Source organism: Nylanderia fulva, unplaced genomic scaffold (genome assembly GCF_048542155.1).
Source record: "Nylanderia fulva isolate GAGA-0341 unplaced genomic scaffold, ASM4854215v1 Scaffold18, whole genome shotgun sequence".
Taxonomy (NCBI): domain Eukaryota; kingdom Metazoa; phylum Arthropoda; class Insecta; order Hymenoptera; family Formicidae; genus Nylanderia; species Nylanderia fulva.
In genome coordinates this window covers 397,914-418,338 of record NW_028190055.1, presented here as the reverse complement: position 1 = coordinate 418,338, position 20,425 = coordinate 397,914, and the positions used below count along the sequence as shown (strand labels likewise).

The following is a 20,425-nucleotide window of genomic DNA, read 5'->3' as shown; positions in this document are numbered from 1 at the left end:
ACACGGAAAAAAATATTAGTTACGATAGTTTAATTTTAGGTCTCTTCATACATCTGGAATTTATTTGCCATGCTTAAATTTTAATTATGGTAAACTAATATTTCAAAAATAAAAATACTAAATTAATTGTATGATTTAGTTATATCAAAATATATCGAAATATATTAATTTTATCTCATGTAATTGATAGTTAAATAGAGGGGAAAAGAGATAGTAAGAGCCAGTATATATATTAAAATAATGTAATAATGTGAAATTAAACTTGAAAATAATATTTTTAAACTATTTTAATAGGAAATTCCCTGTTAAACTATTAATTACCATAGAGCTAAAATTTAGACATAATAATTAAATTTCGGGTACAATATAGGATTACCTAAAATTTAGTTATAATTAATAGTTTTTCCTGTGCATAAAGTAGAGATCAATTCACTCCACGATATTCATATCGAAGGGCGTAGCGTAAAAGATACTTGACGATTAAAATTTGTAGTAAATTTTGCTGTAAAATATAATACGAATAATTCTCTCCGTGTATAGCTATCTCTACGTTACATCTGGAATTTACTTAGCATGCCCAAACTATAATTATGGCGACTAATATTTTTAAAATCAAAGCACTAAATTAATTAAATCAAAATATTAATATAATATTGAATATTTTTTTCACGCACAAAATAAAGATCTTCACGATATTCATATATTGAAGAAGAGCATAAAAGATACTTGACGAGTTCGCGATTCCTCACGACAGAAAATTTCGCTGAAATCATCATTATCATTAGGTACGCATAGCGGACACGAAGAGTATAGACGCGAGTATCTCGCGAGCGAACACGCGCATTCGCGCGGAATCGATTCGCCATGCGGTCCGCATCGCGTATAATATATGCGGGGCCTCGAAGTCAAAGGATTATTAATGCGCCCCGTCAGAATATTCGCAGGCCGTAACGCAGCGCGGGCCAGAGAATATAGGGACATATCGCAGAATTATGGCGTCATAATGTCGCTCCGCCCGTCCGACTGGCCCCGGTTATATCCTGGCCGCGCGCAACATCACCGCACCGAGAGGATTCTATTTTCGTTGGCGTTGCTAATTATTATGAACGCAGCGGCACGGTCGCGAATCCCAGAAGAGGAAACTCCAAAGGGGAAATGCGCGGGTGCCGCGAATGAGCGGGCTGAAAATAACGTCGAGACTCGGAGAGAGGAAGGAAATGAGAGGACGATGATGATTTGAAAATTTCATTTGTGTCGAATTCTTTAGCGTAGCACCAGCAAGTTGGCGAACAGACAACATTTTTTTTGTCTATTATTTTCGTCCCAATTATATACGAGACGTTTTATTACTTCTATCTAAGGTAGCGTAAAGTAATAAAGATATCATAAATGAAACACTGAAAAGTTTTAATCGTCTCTTAAAGACCCTCTCTGGCGTTATTGCTCTTAAGCGTAGTATATACAAGCGAATATATATATATATATAACGTTTTATAGTTACAGCTTTAAATAGTCGTTTGAGAAATTTTTCCGCTCGAGGGTATTTTCGTATTAATTTAAACGCGAAATACACAAGAGTTACAATCGTAACGCAATTGAAGATATTTTGCATATTTTGCTCTTCGCGATACGAAACGCAACTCTGTCGAGAGATCTTCTTCCTCTGAACGAGGTAATGTTGCGTTCATGTCAGAGGTTTCGTTTCGCAGAAATACACCATACACGAGATACTCACTCTCTTTATCCTCCGTCATACATTCAAACAAGAATTTTACAAAATCGCGAACAGACGGAGAATAAGCGAAAAGGATTTCGAAACGTTGCTGAACGATACGATCGATCATGATGGCTGTCGTGCGTGGAACAAAGCACGGCCGGAAGTGGGATGTACCCGATCGGAATGTGTGTGCGGATGCAGAAAAGCACGGGGGTATCGAGCACGGTCAATATTATGAGCCCGACGAGCAACAATAACCAGAAAAATTCTACTGGGATGGAGAAAGGAAGAAAGGAGGACGAGGAGAGATCGAATGGTCCATATATGAGAGAGAGAGAATCAGCTCCGTAAATATCGAATCTCGCTCTATGCGACACTCTACGGAAACGCCCTGGTTTGAGTGTGTTGTAACGTGAGACAATAAGGTAAAGAAATGGGAGAATAAATGAAAGAGCGAGAAAAGGAAACGCGAGAATTTTCAGGAAAGGCAGCTGCCTTTTCTGCACAAAGGACTCTGAAGAAAGATGTCCATTATCGGGGATCGAGAAAACAGGAAAAGGAAACGCGCGATAATCGAGTGCGCCTTTTTGATTTTATAGCGCAATTTCTATCGTCGATCAAATAGATCAAATGAAGTCGTTATAGGGCGCACGTTTCTCTCTCTCTCTGTACTCCTCGAGAAAAATATACACAGAGAGAACTTTCTCTTAGAATATATACCCTGAAAATCATGGTAATCTAAGACAATATAATATTGAAAGAATTTTATAAGAGTTTCTCTAATTAATATTTACCACAACAAAAAATATTAATATCTATCACAATAAGATATAAAATATGTTCGATTAATTTTACTATGTACATATTAATATTTTTTATTGTGGTAAATATTAATCAGAGAAACTCTTATAAGATTCTTCCAATATCATATTCTATTATCCCACGATTACCCTGACTTTCAAGGTAAATTCTAAGAGAAATTGCACATTAATTATTTGTAACTAATAACAAGATATAGCAACACAAAATACGCGATAAACTGTCAAGAGAATAAAATCATGAAATTCTACGCTAAAATAAATCGATGAATGAAATAAATCAACGAGACATAATTGTTGAAATTTCACATTTTCACGTAGCATGGCTTCAATAAAATCTTCAATGAGGAAAAACCAGATTCCTCATCAATTATTATCTTGTTTAATCGACAGAGCGAGTGATTGATATCGGACGAGTCTCGTACAGAGGTAGAAAGAGAGACGAGCTAAATTTGAAGATGAAAGCGACGACGACACGGATGAAAAACGATCTGAAATAGACAGCCGTGAGCATTTATATGCGAGCGTTTATTCGTGGTTGCAAATAAATGTCAATCTTTGCGGGTGGCAAGAATGGCGGAAGGTCTGCGAACTCGACGACGGAGTTAATTGACATGAGTAGACGCGGCGGAGAGAGATTTGCGCGATGATGACTGGGAAATATCAAATACGGCCCAGGAAAGGGGGTCGACGACTTCGGGGTAAAATTTTAAACACATCGCGGTAGTGCTTGTTTACTCGTCGTCACACAGACGGCTTTCGAAGTTTCTTGACGTTCGTGCAGTTAATCATTCATAAAGCATGCAGTGTATTTTTAAACATGCAACAGACGACCGAGTTTACAACCGATGCGCGTAATAAACAGAATTCAATCATTGAACCATTTTTTTAAATTTGTTACACAAACGTCTATCCTTCTTAAAATCGTCGCGAGCCGTTGTTATCGCAAGCAGAAACTTTAAATATACACGAATGGAACTTTCCCTTGGAATTTACGCTGAAAATCATGGTAATCGTGGGACAACGTGATATTGGAAGAATTTTTTAAAGTTTCTCTGATAAATATTTAGTACAATAAAAATATTATGTACATACACTGAAACAAAAATTAATAATTTAATAAATATTTATTTCAATACTGCCTAACAAATCATGCCTAAATATTGTATTTGAAGTAAATGAATATTGTTCACATCAAAAATCAATATGTTAGTTTCAAATAAATGATTTATTAGGCAGTATTGAAATCAATTTTTATTCGAATTCAATAAATTTTTTTTCAATGTAGTAAATTTTACTGTCTACATATATTTTATTGTGGTAACAATATTAATCAAAGAAACTCTTATAAAATTCCAATACCATATATTGTTCCACAATTTACTATATGATTCTAAGAAAACATTCTATCTGTGTAAGGGGAATACTAAAACATGGAAGAGCAAGGCGAGATAAATACGGGCAAAAGATAAATACTACAAGTTATGGAAAAAGTCTCAGCTACAATTGCGATATAAAAGTGCACTAAAGTCTTGTTAACGGATGCATTCGCACTTGTATATATATATATATATATATATATATATATATATATATATATATATATATCTCGCTAGCGAGCGGTTGAACGAGATTCTCGGTACTTTCTTGTCTTGTAGGAGACACATATCACGGGGAAGACATAAAGGTACGGGATATATATAACGTGAGAATCCTTCTTTCCGCAATTTAGGTGCCAGGAAGATATCGCGCACGGAGGACTATATAAGTATATTTATACGATTCCTTCTCTACGCAAAAGGCAGAGATTATTCCTCGCGCGGTCGCGCAGTAACAAAAATACTGTCGCACGTTCCCGGACGTGTGAAATATTTTTTTGCCCGGCGAATCCCGCTATACCGCGACGCTATCTCGGCAGAAACGAGACGAAACCGAGGAAACACAGATCTCCACTTTGCGCGACCGCTGAAAAGGGGAAGAGCGCGCGACACGAAAGTGCACCGGGTTGGATCCGCACGTAGCCCGGATGGTTATTGCGAAGTGTTTCACCGCGAGTGTGTTTATGCCACTTTCCCGCGTCCGCCTTTTTCTAGGACTGAGGATAATTCAAGCCGGCTATTCCTCTCCCTCGGACAAATCGGACGTGATGATCGTACGTTATTTGGCACCGTGTGGAATTCTTCGTGGCCGGTCGCGGAACGTTTTGAAAGAGGATTTCCGCTCGTAAGAGTCTCTCCTCGCAAAATTATGTGATATTATTTTGACTTAAAGAGAACTGCTGCTTCAAGTTTTTGTACTAATTTAACGCTTCCTAAAAAATGTTTGTCATAATTATTTTTGATTTTATTTACTCGAACAGACAAACGTTCATAAATCGACTTCCTGATCGTACTTACGTGCTTTGATTTTGCCACATGTATTCGCTAAATTGCAGTGTACCTGAATATTTAAAAACTGGAATATAATAAAATACAACTAAAAAGAAATAAATCTGAAGATGATTTAGTTCTGGCGTATTTTAGCGAATAGTCGTCCGAGTAATATTATAATGTCTCATAATAAAAATAGCATTATTAATGCATAATATTCGGAAGTTCTCGCAGGGTAATTTATCCACGTCGAGATGTTCCGGAAACTATGCAAACGTGTGTGATGAACGAAATCCGCGGCGAAGGTATAGAACAAACTCGGGATGAGGCGAAATCTGCATATGCTATTACGTTTCCTTTGCCAACAATGGCCGTATTGTGTTCGCGTACATACATCACGATGGGCAAATAGCGTCGTCGAAATCGCGAATTGGGATCGTCAATATCAATCTCGAATAGAGCGAGAGGATGTAAGCGGATCGAAGGGACGTCGAGCGAATGGAAAATAACGATTGCCTGATATCAGTCGGCTGGAAGATAATAAAATAAACCTTCTCCTGTGTGCGCGAAGTCTGCGATCTATAAAAAGAATCCTCCGTTCGCTCATATATAGATCCCCGGAAAACACAAAGTGTCAAATATCTATCTACCTCGTAGAACGAAAAAGCAGGAAGTATTATATCTATATTTTTGCATATATATATTTCATCATTTCGCAAAATATAAAATATCTTTACACTTTTTCATTCAAACTATACGGAAAGAATTTTTTAGAATTTATCCTGAAAATTATGGTAATCGTGAGACATTATGGTATTGGAAGAGAATTTTGTAAAAGTTTCTCTAATTAATTAACATTTACCACGAATAAAAAATATTAATATCTACCACAATAAGATAAAAAATATGTTCGAGTTAAATCTGTACATACAGTAAAATTTCCTATATTTTTTATTGTGGTAAATATTAATCAGAGAAACTCTTACAAAATTCTTCCAATACCATATTGTCCTACGATTTTCAGAATAAATTCTAAGAGAAAATTCTCTTCGTGTAGGAATTTCATGAATCAGATATCTTGAATAAAGTTAAAAATAAAAATCTATTAGTTTCCTGAAAGCTAGATAAAAGAATTTATATAAGTTGTTATTTAAATAATTATAAGTTAATATCTCAAATTATGTATTTCAAAATAGAAAAAATGCTTTGATCGCTCGAGAGACCTTGATTTGACGTATCCTTTCGCGCAATTATCCTCGCACCACCGGTTATCCTTGAACCGACGAAGCTAGGCACCGTCCTTCGGTGTCCAAAATAAAGTATTTCGCATTCCCGCGAAAAACGCGGATCGGGCATTTTGCCTGGGCCAATAAAATTTGGTCGTTTTCACAAGCCGAAAGTGTCGTTTCGTACGAAACGATCGGGCGTTCCTGTTTCTCGGCGGTCGTGCAACGCCGCGTTTATTATCGTTTGCTCCGAGACGCAGTCCGGAAATGGGCCCCTAAACGCAGTTGTTGGCACAATTCCGAAATATATTCCTAGAAGAAATATCGCGCGAGAGGGATATCGATTCGCGTTTTGTCGTCTTTCTGCAAGGCAAATAATCGGGAGGGATTTTTGCGCGATTCGTTCGTCCGGAAAATTACGAAATAATCTTTTCCCCGTTTGCGTTGTAAAACGTGAACGTTGATGTAACAACCTTCCGGCGTTATATATGCTTTTTTCAATTCCCACTCTTTTTGTGTGTGTATGTGTGTGTGCTTTCGCTGTTTTTTAAACTCTAATAATATAAAAGTACTTTTTCATACACGTTCTGTCTATGCAAGAGACACATTTTTTACATCAAACGCATATTGTGCACTTAACGAAAGAAATATCGCAGGAAAAATTTTGCACGTTTAATAATACCAAATATCGCATTTTCAAACAACCATCCGATGATTTATATCATAAAATTTCGCTTCCTGTGTTTGTCATATATATAAAATATCATCATTTTATATATATTGTCACGCTTCTTTAATCTTTTAATGGATCAACCAATTGAACGTCAATTGCATTCGATTAATCGGACTCGGATTGAGCGATTCAGTCGGACACACAAAGATAAGATTCTACAGTATGAATTTATCTCGCGCAACAAGGTCACGATTTTTTCTTCCAAAAATGCGAGGAAAATATCCTAAACTTTACGATCGGTCGTAAATATTTGCGCGAGACAAAAGGCTGATGTTTTGCGAGACGAGTGTGCGATATGTGTTTATGAATCTTTTGATCTGCCGGGAAAACGTTTAGGAGGGATAAAGGTTATTGTTTTTACTGGCAAAGATAGACCATATTCGCCAATTCTCAAGGTTGGCGAACGCCTCGGGACGACGCTATACTACTGAATTTAGGAGGCTATCAGCTGGTTGCTCCGTTTAGCTGCTGCGCGAGTAATCCAATCAAACGATCCTTTGTTAATCCACCGATGAATTGACTAGCCCTGAATACTCGCGTACGTGTACTTGGCAGATTAGTCGAAGATATACTACTCGATGGAGTACAATTAAACTCCTGCGTTCTTGACTTCGACATCGAGATGCGAGCATGTGCGTGTTTATTTTCTTTACCTCGAGCATCATTTTTTAATGGAGTGAATTATATTCATTTTTATTTGGCAACAGAAACAGAAGCGTACATTGGAAACTATAATATATCGCGAAAGCATTATTGTGCGAGAAAAAAATTAATGTTTCGTTGCAGAAAAAAATATTTAATATGAACAAAACTCTTTGTATAACGCGAAGAGTAGTTAGATATTTACAAGAGCAAAATGTTATTATTTCGTTAATATTTGATAAACAATTTTTCAGATATTTATGAATAGATTAGGCATATAAGAGTTCGTTTGACACACAATTGAAACGTTATAAATTATTTTCATGGAATCTGTCAAAGTCTTACTTGTAAATGTCGAGCAAGATATATTACGCCGTTTCCTTTTTCTTTAATGCGCGGTAAAGAAAGTATTTGCTTACCTTTCGGTGGTGCTTTTTACGAATTCGCCTTTCCAGAGACCACACGTCAATTCACGGGCAGTTACGGCGAAAAACAGAAGATTTACAGCCAAGAGCACTCCGACCGGTCCAAAGAAGTACGCCAGAATTTCCATGTCACCTGCAAAACACAAACGGAAATAATTTTAAATTAAAAGAGTCCTATAAAAAATCATGTTGCGTAATTCTATTTTGTATATCTTATAATATGTACAATTATACTCGTGCGTATTTTATATTGCGTCAATTTTTGTATTTAACAAATCCCTCATGCTATTATATATAATTTATTGAATACAGATATCTCTATTATAATCTATTGTAATATCGTTATTATCATCTAATCTCTATTATATATCGTTCTGTTACATATATTCCATTTAATACAATCGAGATTTATTTAATGTTCTAGGAACCATGTTCTCTACGAGGAACAAGCGATTTCTGTTTCAAACTCGCTAACGGCCCATCGACACGAAACGGTCCTTGCACCTGGGTTAATCATATGGTGCCTCTCGTCCGCGAGACGACCTCAACACCGGGTCGATACACCAGAGATTTAAACGGCGCAAATATCCGGATGGTGCGATGGCGTGGCTGTTTCGAGTTTAAACGGCGTTTCAATAATAAACGACGCGATCGGCTAGCAGGTTTATCTTCGCGATGCTTAATTCAGCGTCGTGTACGCTTGGCGAAAACGTTAGTGTCTGCAAAAGCGCGCCGTTGCTTGCACCGGAGAACGCCTACAACAATCTCTGCATACCGGAAATGACGCCGGAAGTAATCTCGATATTTTCATTTCATTGCCAAGTTTCCGCATAATCCAATGTACCAATATAAAAGTTAAATAATTTTTATTTTTGCATTTCTGTAGAATACTTTCTTTTTTTTTATGTATAAATATATATATATATATATATATATATATATATATATATACTCGTAAAGTTACGAAAGAAAAGTCGACGAAAAGATTTCGGAACGCGATGGATTTTCGTAATGCAACGCGAGCAAAAATAGACGGACGATTTACGATGAGCAAATAAATTGTCCGAGCTTGGCCGACGAAAGGTTTATTTTCTCATTCGCATTATATTGACGCGTCGATTACAACAAAAAGAAAATAGAAGCCGCGAAATGTGTCCCTCGAAAAATCGGCTTTTAAATGTCGCTTCTCTCATTTATTTATGACACTATGACGAAAAAAATCGCGATCGCGAGCGATACTAACTGTTGGGGCGAAACGCTACTTTGTTTTCGTTATCCAATAATATTTGGTAGCCGATAACTTTGCTCCAGCACCATTTTGCACATTTGTCTTCTCTCTCGCGGATAGCGTTGTTTACGCACCACCCCTGTTACATATATATTCCCGAACGATTAAATTTGTTGGCCTCTTCGTTGCAGAGTTCGCACCGTTTGCAAAAGACACGTAATTATTCTTCTCCAAAAACTAGCCGCGAAATTAATCTTTCCTGTTTTTTTTTAATTAAAAAATGTCTGGAAATAAATGTCGAAATATATTATAATATTATGATTCCTTTTTACGTGAAATACATAAAATAACAGAAAAATATTTGATATGTAATAAAAGCATCGAAGTGCAATATTTTATCATGAAACTTTTTTGCGAAATTATTTTTGCTCTTTTATTGTACATAAAAATAGTATACATAATAATATATGTTTTGTCGTAAATTTTTTTCGGAATAATATTATTCACACTTATATAAAATTTAAAAACAATAATGCTAAAAGTATATAATTTACAATGCGCTCTTCGAAAATGTGACAACAATATTAATTAATATAATTTTGTCTCTTATATAATTTTCCCGTTCATTCAGTTAGAATTCCGTTATTTTGGGGAAGAAACTGTGTTTCTCACAAGAATGATTGACATTTTCAGTAAAGATTAACGTTTTATTTGATAAATACTGGATGATTTTGGAATACGCGATAAGAATGAAAGCGTAGCTAAATCGAAGGTATAAATATGAAATAAAGATAAAAGGAACACACACAGGATCGGATGTGGTAAACTTTATACGGGGTTATAACGAGGGTATTCCAGGACGATCAGCACGCGACCGCCGTGATTCCGCCGACGAAACTGCGCCCGCTCGGGAAAGGGCGGTATGTGTTTAGCAGAAATTATGGTAAATCACGCGGAGCGTGCACTTAACCAATCGGCGGATCGGCTGTGCACACCGGATCGACGAGGGCCGGTGCAAGGTTGCGCGATTCCCTGAATTCCTGAGATATGCACCTGCTGGTACGCGCACATGTACGCTCGGATTTCAAGTTCAAGACAGACAACCCCGAAACCAAATGCGGATATTTGCGATAGATACGCATGTACGATCGGGAATTCATATCTGCTTCAGCAACATCGTTTGCGATATCTTCTAATTGTGATCATAATTGCGATTTCAACGTGTGCGCTATATGCACAGAGATAATTGCAATACCTCGACGCGGCGATATTAATTCCGTCTGAAAATGAGTTTCTATCAAATATTTATTATATGTATACATAAAGAAACGTAATGAAAAAAATATATTTTATATACCTGTATTACATATATATATTATATATATATATATGTAATAATTATTCAACTGATAATAATAATTTTTTTATAGTTTGCATTTATTTTATATATAGATAATAATAATTTATATATATATATATAAATATTTTATATATATATATAAATTATTATTATCAGTAATCTCCGAAATTTTCAATGGCCTTTTCGTATCGTATAATTATACGTAATATATATATATATATATATATTACGTATAATTATACGATACAAAAAGGCCATTGAAAATTTTGGAGATTATTTATTAAAAATATTTGAAGCAACAGCGAAAGTGCAGTTCGCACGCAAAGTTCGATCGGTTTCACGGTAATTTGACGATGGAAACCCTGGCCGAGACTTCACGGTCGAGTCGCTTTTATCGGGGTGGTTCGCCCCCTCGCAACCAATCGGCCCCGACGACTCTTCCAACCCCATAACTACGGATGCAATCTGCCAGAAACAGGCTTCCACGAGGACTCCGTAGCCACTTATCGCTTACGGGGCGCGTCCGCGCAAACAAACCCATAAATAAAATACGACGTAAGCTCTTCGACCAGCGGTAATGCATCGCTTTACTCGCCACCGCGCAGATATTAAATTGCGACTGACCTAGTTGAGATTTTTCGAGAGCTCCTCTCAAGAGAAAGAGATGGAAAAATTATTAGAAAAATTGAACGCAAAGCGCGTCGAACGAATCGTCGATAAATCACCGTTTGAGAGACTCGGACTTTTCGAATTGGATATTTCGAAACGATAGATTCGCGACAGAAATAAAATGTCGGAGCAACGACCCGAGAAATTTCGGTCGCAAAAGTTGTATCTACGATATAAAAAGGCGACAAGATCACATCAATATTGTCCGAACTACATTTTTCAAACCGTTGAACAATTTTCGTGTGGATATCTGTCATGGGTCTCAAGATAGGTAAGATTAAAGTCGATTTTATAATATTTGTGATTTAAAGTGTTCTCAAGTTTCTCGATATTTAAGAGACAACTTTTAAATTATGCCGCGCTATATATTTTTTTAAATTCTTCATTATTATAGAATGATTGTTAAATCATATTGTAGGATGATAGAACGAGGTTAAAGAAAAATAGTCATTTGATGCAATATTTATATCTGAAACTAATAATTTTCAAAGCGAGATTAAATCAATTTAATTTTCTTTTGAATACATTTTTGACAGATTTTTCGATAGATTTCATTCAATTTAACCATGCAGAAATCTATGACAATCTATTATCACTTCAGTAGCAAAAATAAAATCATCGAAAAAGTTATTCTATGCTGAAAATTTAAATCTCTTCGAAAGTCGTGTATGTGACATATAGTGCTATGAATAGAATGTACATATAAAACAGTTTGATGCATTTTTTTTAAATGCGTATCCAATACAAGATACATGAATCGGATCTGCAAACCCGTTACTGTTTAACAATCCAATAAAAAGTGACAAATACGCAATAATAATACGCAATATTTTTCTTACGTTATTCATATTTATCGTAGCATTTAGAGTCGAGATAAATAAAATTCAAAAAACAAAAATAGTGTCGTGTGACTAGGTAATAAACACAAACAACGGTCATATAAACAGAATGCATGATGGCTTATACTGGATATATGTAACAAAATAAAACAAACCCGAGAATTACAGCGAACTACAGACAAATCGAACGACCAAATATAATTTTGTGTTATTCAGAGTAGTCGTTATTCGAGCTTCGTAACTTTTTATCATCACTGAGCTTTGCGGAAAAGCCAATGCATATGTATACCTCACGACAAAGCTCCCATATTCATCCTATATCTCTCAAATTTTCCGACATTTCAATATTTGCAACGTATATTTTATTTTCGATTTAATTACTATCAATTTTATTCTATATTGAAAGTTAATCGGATTAATCCGACAGAATTCAAGATTTTTTTAAACACTCAGTGTATGTCGCGACAGGTATTTTAAATACAAACTGCGTTCTTTGAGTATATTTCAAGTCCTCTAATCTTCAAAATTTGCTTCAGTTGTTACGGATAATCAAGTCTCCGCGAATTGTTACGCAATTCTCGTGCTTCGCGTATCGAGTGGAACGAAAGATCTGCTTTCAGCTGGAATAATCGCAGTTTTTACCTCTTTCTCTCTCGGTTAGACCCGGAGGAACCGGTGCTTTTCGCGAGAGCTCAACGTCAAACTTTGGCGGCTCGTCACAAAACTTTCGAAACATCGTGTAGCGAGTCCTGTTCGGATAACCGAGCTAACTTGCATCCCGAATGTCCGCCGGGAAGGCACGGAATATTAAACGAATGCAGAGAAGAACGGAACTTCTTTCTCATCCGGCGCGTCTTCATCAAGAGCGTCTCAAAATGCAATGTTCGTACGTTATTCCGGTTATTCGTCCGAACCTTCCAACTTTTTCCAAGCTAGTCCCGCAACGGGATCGGAATCTTTCGCTATACCCTGTCTGACGCAAAGTTTTTCCATCAGGCATGTCGGACCTCGCGCAAACTACAACGATACAGCGCGAGGGAATAATATATAGAAATTGATACAAAGGTGTAAGTTTATGAAAAATTAGCGAAAAGATCAATTCGTCATACTTTGGAGAATATTTGTAATAATTATGTCGATCTCTCCTAAATATATAAGCGCGAACAAGCGCGCGGAATATGATGAGGTGGATTTTTCAATCGTCGAGATATTGATTTTTTTCTTGAAAATTTGAACAGCCAATAAAGGATTTATTCCGCTGTCGTCACCTTCGATCGTCTCTCGATTCGATGCCGAAAAACCAGTATATTTCCAGCTCGTGCATTTTACTCAAGATTGTCGCCGGGAGAAGAATACGCGACGATGCACCATAAAGGAAGAGATAAAGCGACGTTACGAGCAAAAAAGGCGAAAGAAGAAGGGATAAACCGCGGCGGGAACCGGCTTTCCGAATTTTGCGGGCGAGGAGATCGCCGTCTATATTTGCTGGGTTTGGCGGATCGCCAACAATAGCTGCTTCGCGCGAATTATATATTTCACTCTCATGGCAACAAACATCCGTAACAAACATTAATGAATTATGTCCACGCGTGCCGCGGTTCGATGCTTTACGGTTCTCGCCACGATCAAATCCGATTAGCTCGTCGTCGAGAGTTCGCGCGAGATTAGTCGCGAAGCTCTGGCGTCGCCTCGAGTCTTTCTCGTGCTTCTCTTTTATTTCTCGTTCCACGCATTCTATTTTTTCGTACGATTCGGATTTTTCCTATGTATTTATATACATAAGCGTCATTAAGGCCTCCTTCCGGATTCGACATTTTTGCATCGCGTCCAAATATTCGTGAATCACGGCTCAGAATTGTGTCTGATTCAACAAATATTTGATAAATGTGAAAAATTAAGAGCGTGAGGTTGAAAAATAAATAATATATTATGCAATATTAAATTCAATTAATTCACAAGAATTTTGAGACATTCGTATGTTTAAAGAAACGGTATGATAAATGAATATTTAAAACGTTTAATCTGGATTAACGATGTCTATAATCGATAAATGACAGCAGTTACATCAGATGTTGAGCCTGGTGAGCGTACGTTGTAATAATTTACAAGGCGCAGTATAAGAAACAATCTTTAAACTCGAATTTACAATTCATTTTATCCGCTTGAATCGAGTAATAAATGAAATTGCGTGATAAATAAGGAAGGATTCGGAGCGATTTGGAGACGAGGGTTGCTCCCGAAACTCTCTTTCTCATTCGATAATTCTCTCTGCATTTCATTACCATTCGGATTATTCTAATCGCTACTATGTACGATCGTCTCTTTTCTGCGTTCTCCCTCTTTTTTTCAATAATCGCATTAAAAAGTGTAATGGGACATGCAATGTTTTATCGATTTATTATGAATATAAATGCGATAATGTATTTAGTATTTTGTATTTTGATATAAGGTATTGATTAATTTTTTTGTTATAATTTTTGGTGCCAATTTCTTTAAAAATTATTTGTACTTAAAAAAATATTTAGAATTACAAAATATTTGTTTTGTAAAAAAATATGTTCTTTATATTTAATATAAAATCACGCTAAAAGAGTTACAGCTTCTTTTGCAAAAAACATCTTTAAGATCGTACACGATTTTCTCTGTGCATATATTCATGTGTATGTAGAGAAAGCAAAGAGAATCTCACATGATAAATTTCGTCTGACTGGGACAGGGTTATCAAAGTAGTAAATGTAAATTCTCTGTAAATTCTCAGATAGTACAGTTACCTATGTATCAAACTGATAATAATAAGAACAGTTGTGATTATTTTGCTAGAGATTCTGCTATTTATTCTAATTTGGTAAGTGATTTCATTGCCATAGATTAATCATATTATAACGCCTGAACAGCATGCGACCCCTTCATAATATTTTATGCTCACGCTTGGGGCTGAATTAAATTACCTTCTATGATGATTGAAAATTTAAATTCAGATATCTTCGGTTAGAGGAAAAACGTCAAGCTTGATTTATTGAAAATATTTCACACAGACAATATTGATAGCAAAAATTGATTTACATGTCAAAGAATATAACTATATGCGTGCGATTTAATCTATCGACAGTCTACTTTCATGATCGCTAGTTATTAATTATTCATAAACTGTTCCTGAATATTTTTATTTTAAAAACCAACGATGAAAAATTTCTCTTGCGTTAATATTATTAATTGCGTGTCACAACAAGGGTCGCAAAAAAAAAAACAAAAAAACGCGCCATTCATGTCGACGTTATAAATTTCCAAAGTAAGGGATAAAATGCAACGGCAAAAGAGGAAACAATCTTAGGGCCTATTTATAAACGCGTGTATATGCATACCTATTAATGTGGACCATAGTCGGTATAAGGGAAATGGGGGATTTGGCCGTTTCTCGCACGACGGGGTTGGACTAGCTGGCGCCAAGGTTTATCTCTCCACCCCATCGTCTCGGCCTATGCCGTTATAGAGTATAACGCGGTTGCTGGAACGAAGGGAGAGGGTTTGTTGCTTGTTTGTAGCACAAGTATACCCCCTCGTCTACTGCAACAGCATTGTGTCACGAAAAACAAGCCGCGATAGTCCCGACGCAGCCTTTCACGAGGGACCATTATCCCGATTTTAGCGGGTGGCTTTATCTGCCAGGTGTGGCCTTTGTGTGGATCCAGGTATTCTTCATAGGAGTAAGGTGAAATTTTACGGCGATAGAAAAGAGAGATTGAAGCCTGGCGATGTGAAATGCGCCATAACAATTTTTCAAAGCTTAGTATTTTCTGAGATTAAACGTCGAAAAGAGCGCGAGCAGAAAGCATTGCTAGTATTGACCGATTGTAGTTTTATTCGTAAAAAAATCTTTGCGAATTATAATGTATAAAAAATGGAAAAATAATAAATATATTATTAATGCATCATTTTTTCCAGATAATTATTACGCTGCATGTTTTTCGTCGCCCGCGAGACTATCACTTCATTTTATCATTAACAGTTTAAACATGACCGCACGCTTTGTACCTGTATACTCGCGATTGCTTTTTACGCGAGTTACAAAATATCATTAACGCGCTGCATCCACAATCAGGAGGCGCCTATAATTATTATCCCCGTCAACTCTTTGATGTTCTCTTTTTTTTTTTCGCCAGATGGGGGAAAAATTGGCGCCGCGTCGCGCGCGCGCGCGACGAGGGTGGGTTTGTTTGTAATTGCAAGTCTCTCTGGTCACGACAGAGCAGGGTGTGGGCCAACGGTGGATCCGGCATGTAAAAGGTAAGTATTAATCAGCGGCGCGCAGGAATGGATCGACGTGGCGGAATTAATGCATCGGCGGCCGGGTCTACGTGCGTCTACTACGCGAGGGATTTTAGAACGACACGGAGTGTACGCGCCGGATTACGGGATGTGGATTACGGGAGGACGGGTCGTTAAATAGCCCGTAACCGTATAGCCGGGGCTCGAATAAAGATCCGTTGCCAGTTACGACGTCGAACCTTATTATCTCCGCGCGCTTCCGAGAGAGAGAGAGAGAGAGAAAGGCATCCGCAGGCATAGGGAGATTCGCATAGGGCCGGTTATTATTGGGGATCCGGAGGTATTAAAGGCTCTCCTCCGGGGTATCGATCTTCTTATATTCAGCTACCCCACCCCATGTCATACTTAAATACAATATTTCGGCCGGCGCGTAATCCTCTTACGGAAGTATCCGCGCGCTAGCGCCGCGCGGAAGTCGATGCAGCGGTCGCTTTGTTTTGTTCTTCATTGTAATCGATTTATTTGTACGCCCAGATAATTACATACCGCCGCGCCGGGGGAGAATCGCGTACGAGAGCTCGCAGGATTTATATATGTAATATTTCAGCGAGCGTGTAATCCTCTTGCGCGAGTGAGTGGTTGTCACACAGTCGAGTACTGTTGCTAACAATGTATGTTATTAATAAAACCTTCGATTTTATATTCGCACCGCGGAGGCTTTACATGCGTACGGAAAAAAAAATTCCGAATATATTATTCATGTATTTAAATAACTTTTTATTAATAACTATGGATTGTTTCTTTTATCGATTTTGTTTTCGTGGAAGAAAAATTTTTATCGGATGTCAGTTTCCTTTCTATTATATTTCAAATAATATATCTTCTTCATCGAATCGAGATCATCCGTCCGATTCAATTTTTATTCGCGCGCTTTTTTTTCACGGGATATAATTAGGGGGCGAATAATTAAGGTTCGAATAATTAAGGAAAAGAGCGAAATCTTTTAGAAAGCAATCCATCATCCGCGAATATGTGCGCGTGATAATGGCTACGTATTATAATAACGGCGACGATATTATTTTATTTTCCGACGCTATAGTCGCGCCGATACCGGACGACGGTACTTCATTAGCAATTAATTCGACACGACTGATCGATTAACAAAACCAATTTAATCGGCACTCCGAGAGCGCGGATGACCAGTTCTATTAATTGGCGGAATAATCGGATCACAAGGGATTGTCGGATAACAGTTCGCAACGTATTACTTTCAATGATAAGCCCCATTATTATATGTCAAATCGATATCTTATTATCGTCGAATAACTATCTGTAATCTGAGATATAATCACGATGAGAGGTATTTAAGTTTAAACTTATTACATTGTAAAGAGACTTTTTTTTTCTTTTTGAAAAACCGATATCTGAAATATATTGTTGTGACTAAACTGTCCTCGTCGATTTTTCCAATTCGTTTTGTATTCTTCAAAATATAAAGAGTGTATTAAATGAAAATAATTTGTGATGATCGGCCTATATTGTATTTATTGAAACAATTGGAATAGAAAATGAATATTAAGAGATCGCAATTTTTTTATAAATCGATATAACAATTTCACGATATCCTCTTGCGATTACTATCGACATTTTAATTATAGGAAGAAAATAAATTAATTCACAAAGATGAGCGACATATCGCCATTAATATTAATCATCGAAATGATCGATTATTCAGTTTGCAAGTGGTCGGATTATTTATTGATAACGAGAAAGGCTTCCTCATTCCGATCTGAAGAGAAACGAATGTATCGCAGCTATTAATTACGCGGACGTAGTTATACATAATTCCCATTGGGTCGATCGTTTTGAATTGCAAGAATGCATTGCGCGTTTTGATATCATAATACATTATTATAGACAATATTGACCAGAAAGCGAGTCGCATCTCGATTATAGCCGCGCCGTTGCCAAGTTTAATTAAAGCAATGATCTAGCACGAACTATCGTCCGACAAGCAATTCGCGCCAATTGCATCATTGAGCTAACTATAATAAACGCGTTGCTCTATTTAATTGAAGCTACTGAGTGTACTAGTTTTGTGCGGTTATATTGACACCGCTTATTTTATGTCATATTGTGTGTCATCGAATTGAAATAGAAATCACATCGCGAGCTCTTCAATGAGAATTAGAAGGAAACTTAATGTTCTTCTCTAGAAATTAATTTACACCAAACAGGTTTCTCGTTTTTCTTTTCTGGACAATATCGATCTTAAAACGCTTAAAGCGTGACGATTCGATTTTGGAGGAATCTATGTATTATTTTTCAAACCAGACCAATCTGATTTTTATTCCACCTTCGTCTCAATGTTCTTTTTTTTTTTTTTCTACAATATCACGTCACGTCACGTCCCTCGATATCTCGGAGAATGTAAATCTGATGGGATCGTGATAGTTGAGCGTGACGAGAACCGAGAGGGCATTACGTGTCCGCGAAATAGTTGACGCGGAAATGACGAGGGATATGTAAGAACTTACCGTAGAACCAGCACTGCTTCTCGCCGAAGCGGGGCCTCAGGAATGTATATTGAGGCTGCGACGGAAGATGGTCCAGAAGAGCCGCCAAGCCGGCGACCAGCAGGGGCCCACCCCAGGCGTAACAGGCATAGACCCGAAGTCTGAGGGTCTCCTGCCCTTTTTCCAGGCTAACCGGTCGCAAATCCCTGAAAGCAAAGAAAGGCGAGGCGAGGTTAGCAACGATCGAGAATATATGGGCCGTTGTTAGACATGTGGTGAAATAAAATATCGAGGCGATGCGTATATCCGTTCCTCTTTTTTTCGCTTCCCTTTCTTGCTATAACAAAGAAATGACTATGACTATAATCCCCATCTGTGTTTTTTTTTGTCCAAAATATAATTAAAAAAAAATAATAATAATAATAGCAATAATAGAAATAAGAAGAAGCTGAGATAATAATTATTATATTGCCAGACAAAGTGAATAGTAAATGTAGTAGATAAAGTTTACATATGTTATTGCTATGAACAATCAGTCGTCATGGTTATTAAAATGGAAGATTAATTGCAGGAGAATTCGGCATTCTCACTCGTAACGAGTTGAATCGTAAAGCTTTATCATTGTCTGGCTAGTTTAACGTCGCTATAACGACACTCGCGGCAGGGAGATGAACGTTGGGGCTTAGCACGTGAGGGGTTGTTACCCGTAAATCGCACCCTATCGGTGTAGCAACGTTACAGTGAACGGCGACACAGCAAATGTCGACTATCGTAACCAGCGTGTCGTGAAAAAGTGAATGCAAGAGAAAAAGAGAGAACTGTAAAATACAAATCGAAGTCATGTCCGTCGAATCTTATGGATAAAAGCATATTGGTATTCATTTCAACTGTAGCTACATTTTTGTTAAATTTTTCATGGCTAGAATCGAATCATGCTGCAATACTTGACGATTGCATTATTAATCAATATGAAATAAATACATTAATAATTAAGTCGATTCTGGTCACGATTTTTTAAAAAATTATAATTAATAATATTTGTTGATAATATATATTGAGAAATAAATAAATGTCATTCATGCGATATCTTGAAAGTATATTTCAAAGATTTAGATAATGTATACGCTACGATATGTCTTTAGCTCTTCCGGCAGAAACAGCGCAGTGCTTTTCTACAATGGACAAATTTTATAATATACTCTCTTGTTAGCGCAATTCTCTTAACGTAGGTAATTTTATATAATTTACGATATTCGCATAGAGAAAAAAATACAGAAATTATATCAGTGAAAGCTTTGTAACCAGATGACACGAGTTAGCGCAGACAGATATTCTCATTTAAATATTCTCTTTGTACATCCGGTCTGAATCAACCCATTATATAAAATTTTCCCGGTTTAATCCGGACATACACGCATGTACATACACAATTACCAGTGCGTAGTGAAACCGTTGAAAAGTAAAAGTTTGAAAAATTTTGAGAGATTCGGTCGCGCATTTTCCTATATGTCGGATAATAATTTTTCAGCTCGTAGATAATAAAATATTTGTGCGCAACAATCGACGTTACATATTATTATGTGTCATATTTATTTGCATTTGTGGAATGTATAATTA

At 36.9% G+C, this 20,425-nt stretch overlaps 1 protein-coding gene across 1 annotated transcript in view; it reads right to left on the bottom strand.

The window, feature by feature from the left end:
- The window catches only part of mthl1 (adhesion G-protein coupled receptor methuselah-like 1), a 135,017-nt gene that overhangs the window by 8,023 nt on the left and 106,569 nt on the right, over positions 1 to 20,425 (bottom strand). The window contains exons 5-6 of the mRNA XM_085481394.1: positions 18,830 to 19,014; positions 7,925 to 8,063 (exon numbers count right to left, since the gene is read on the bottom strand). Of these exons, the coding sequence (XP_085337520.1) occupies positions 7,925 to 8,063; positions 18,830 to 19,014 (324 nt within the window). The remainder of the gene's footprint in view (positions 1 to 7,924; positions 8,064 to 18,829; positions 19,015 to 20,425) is intronic.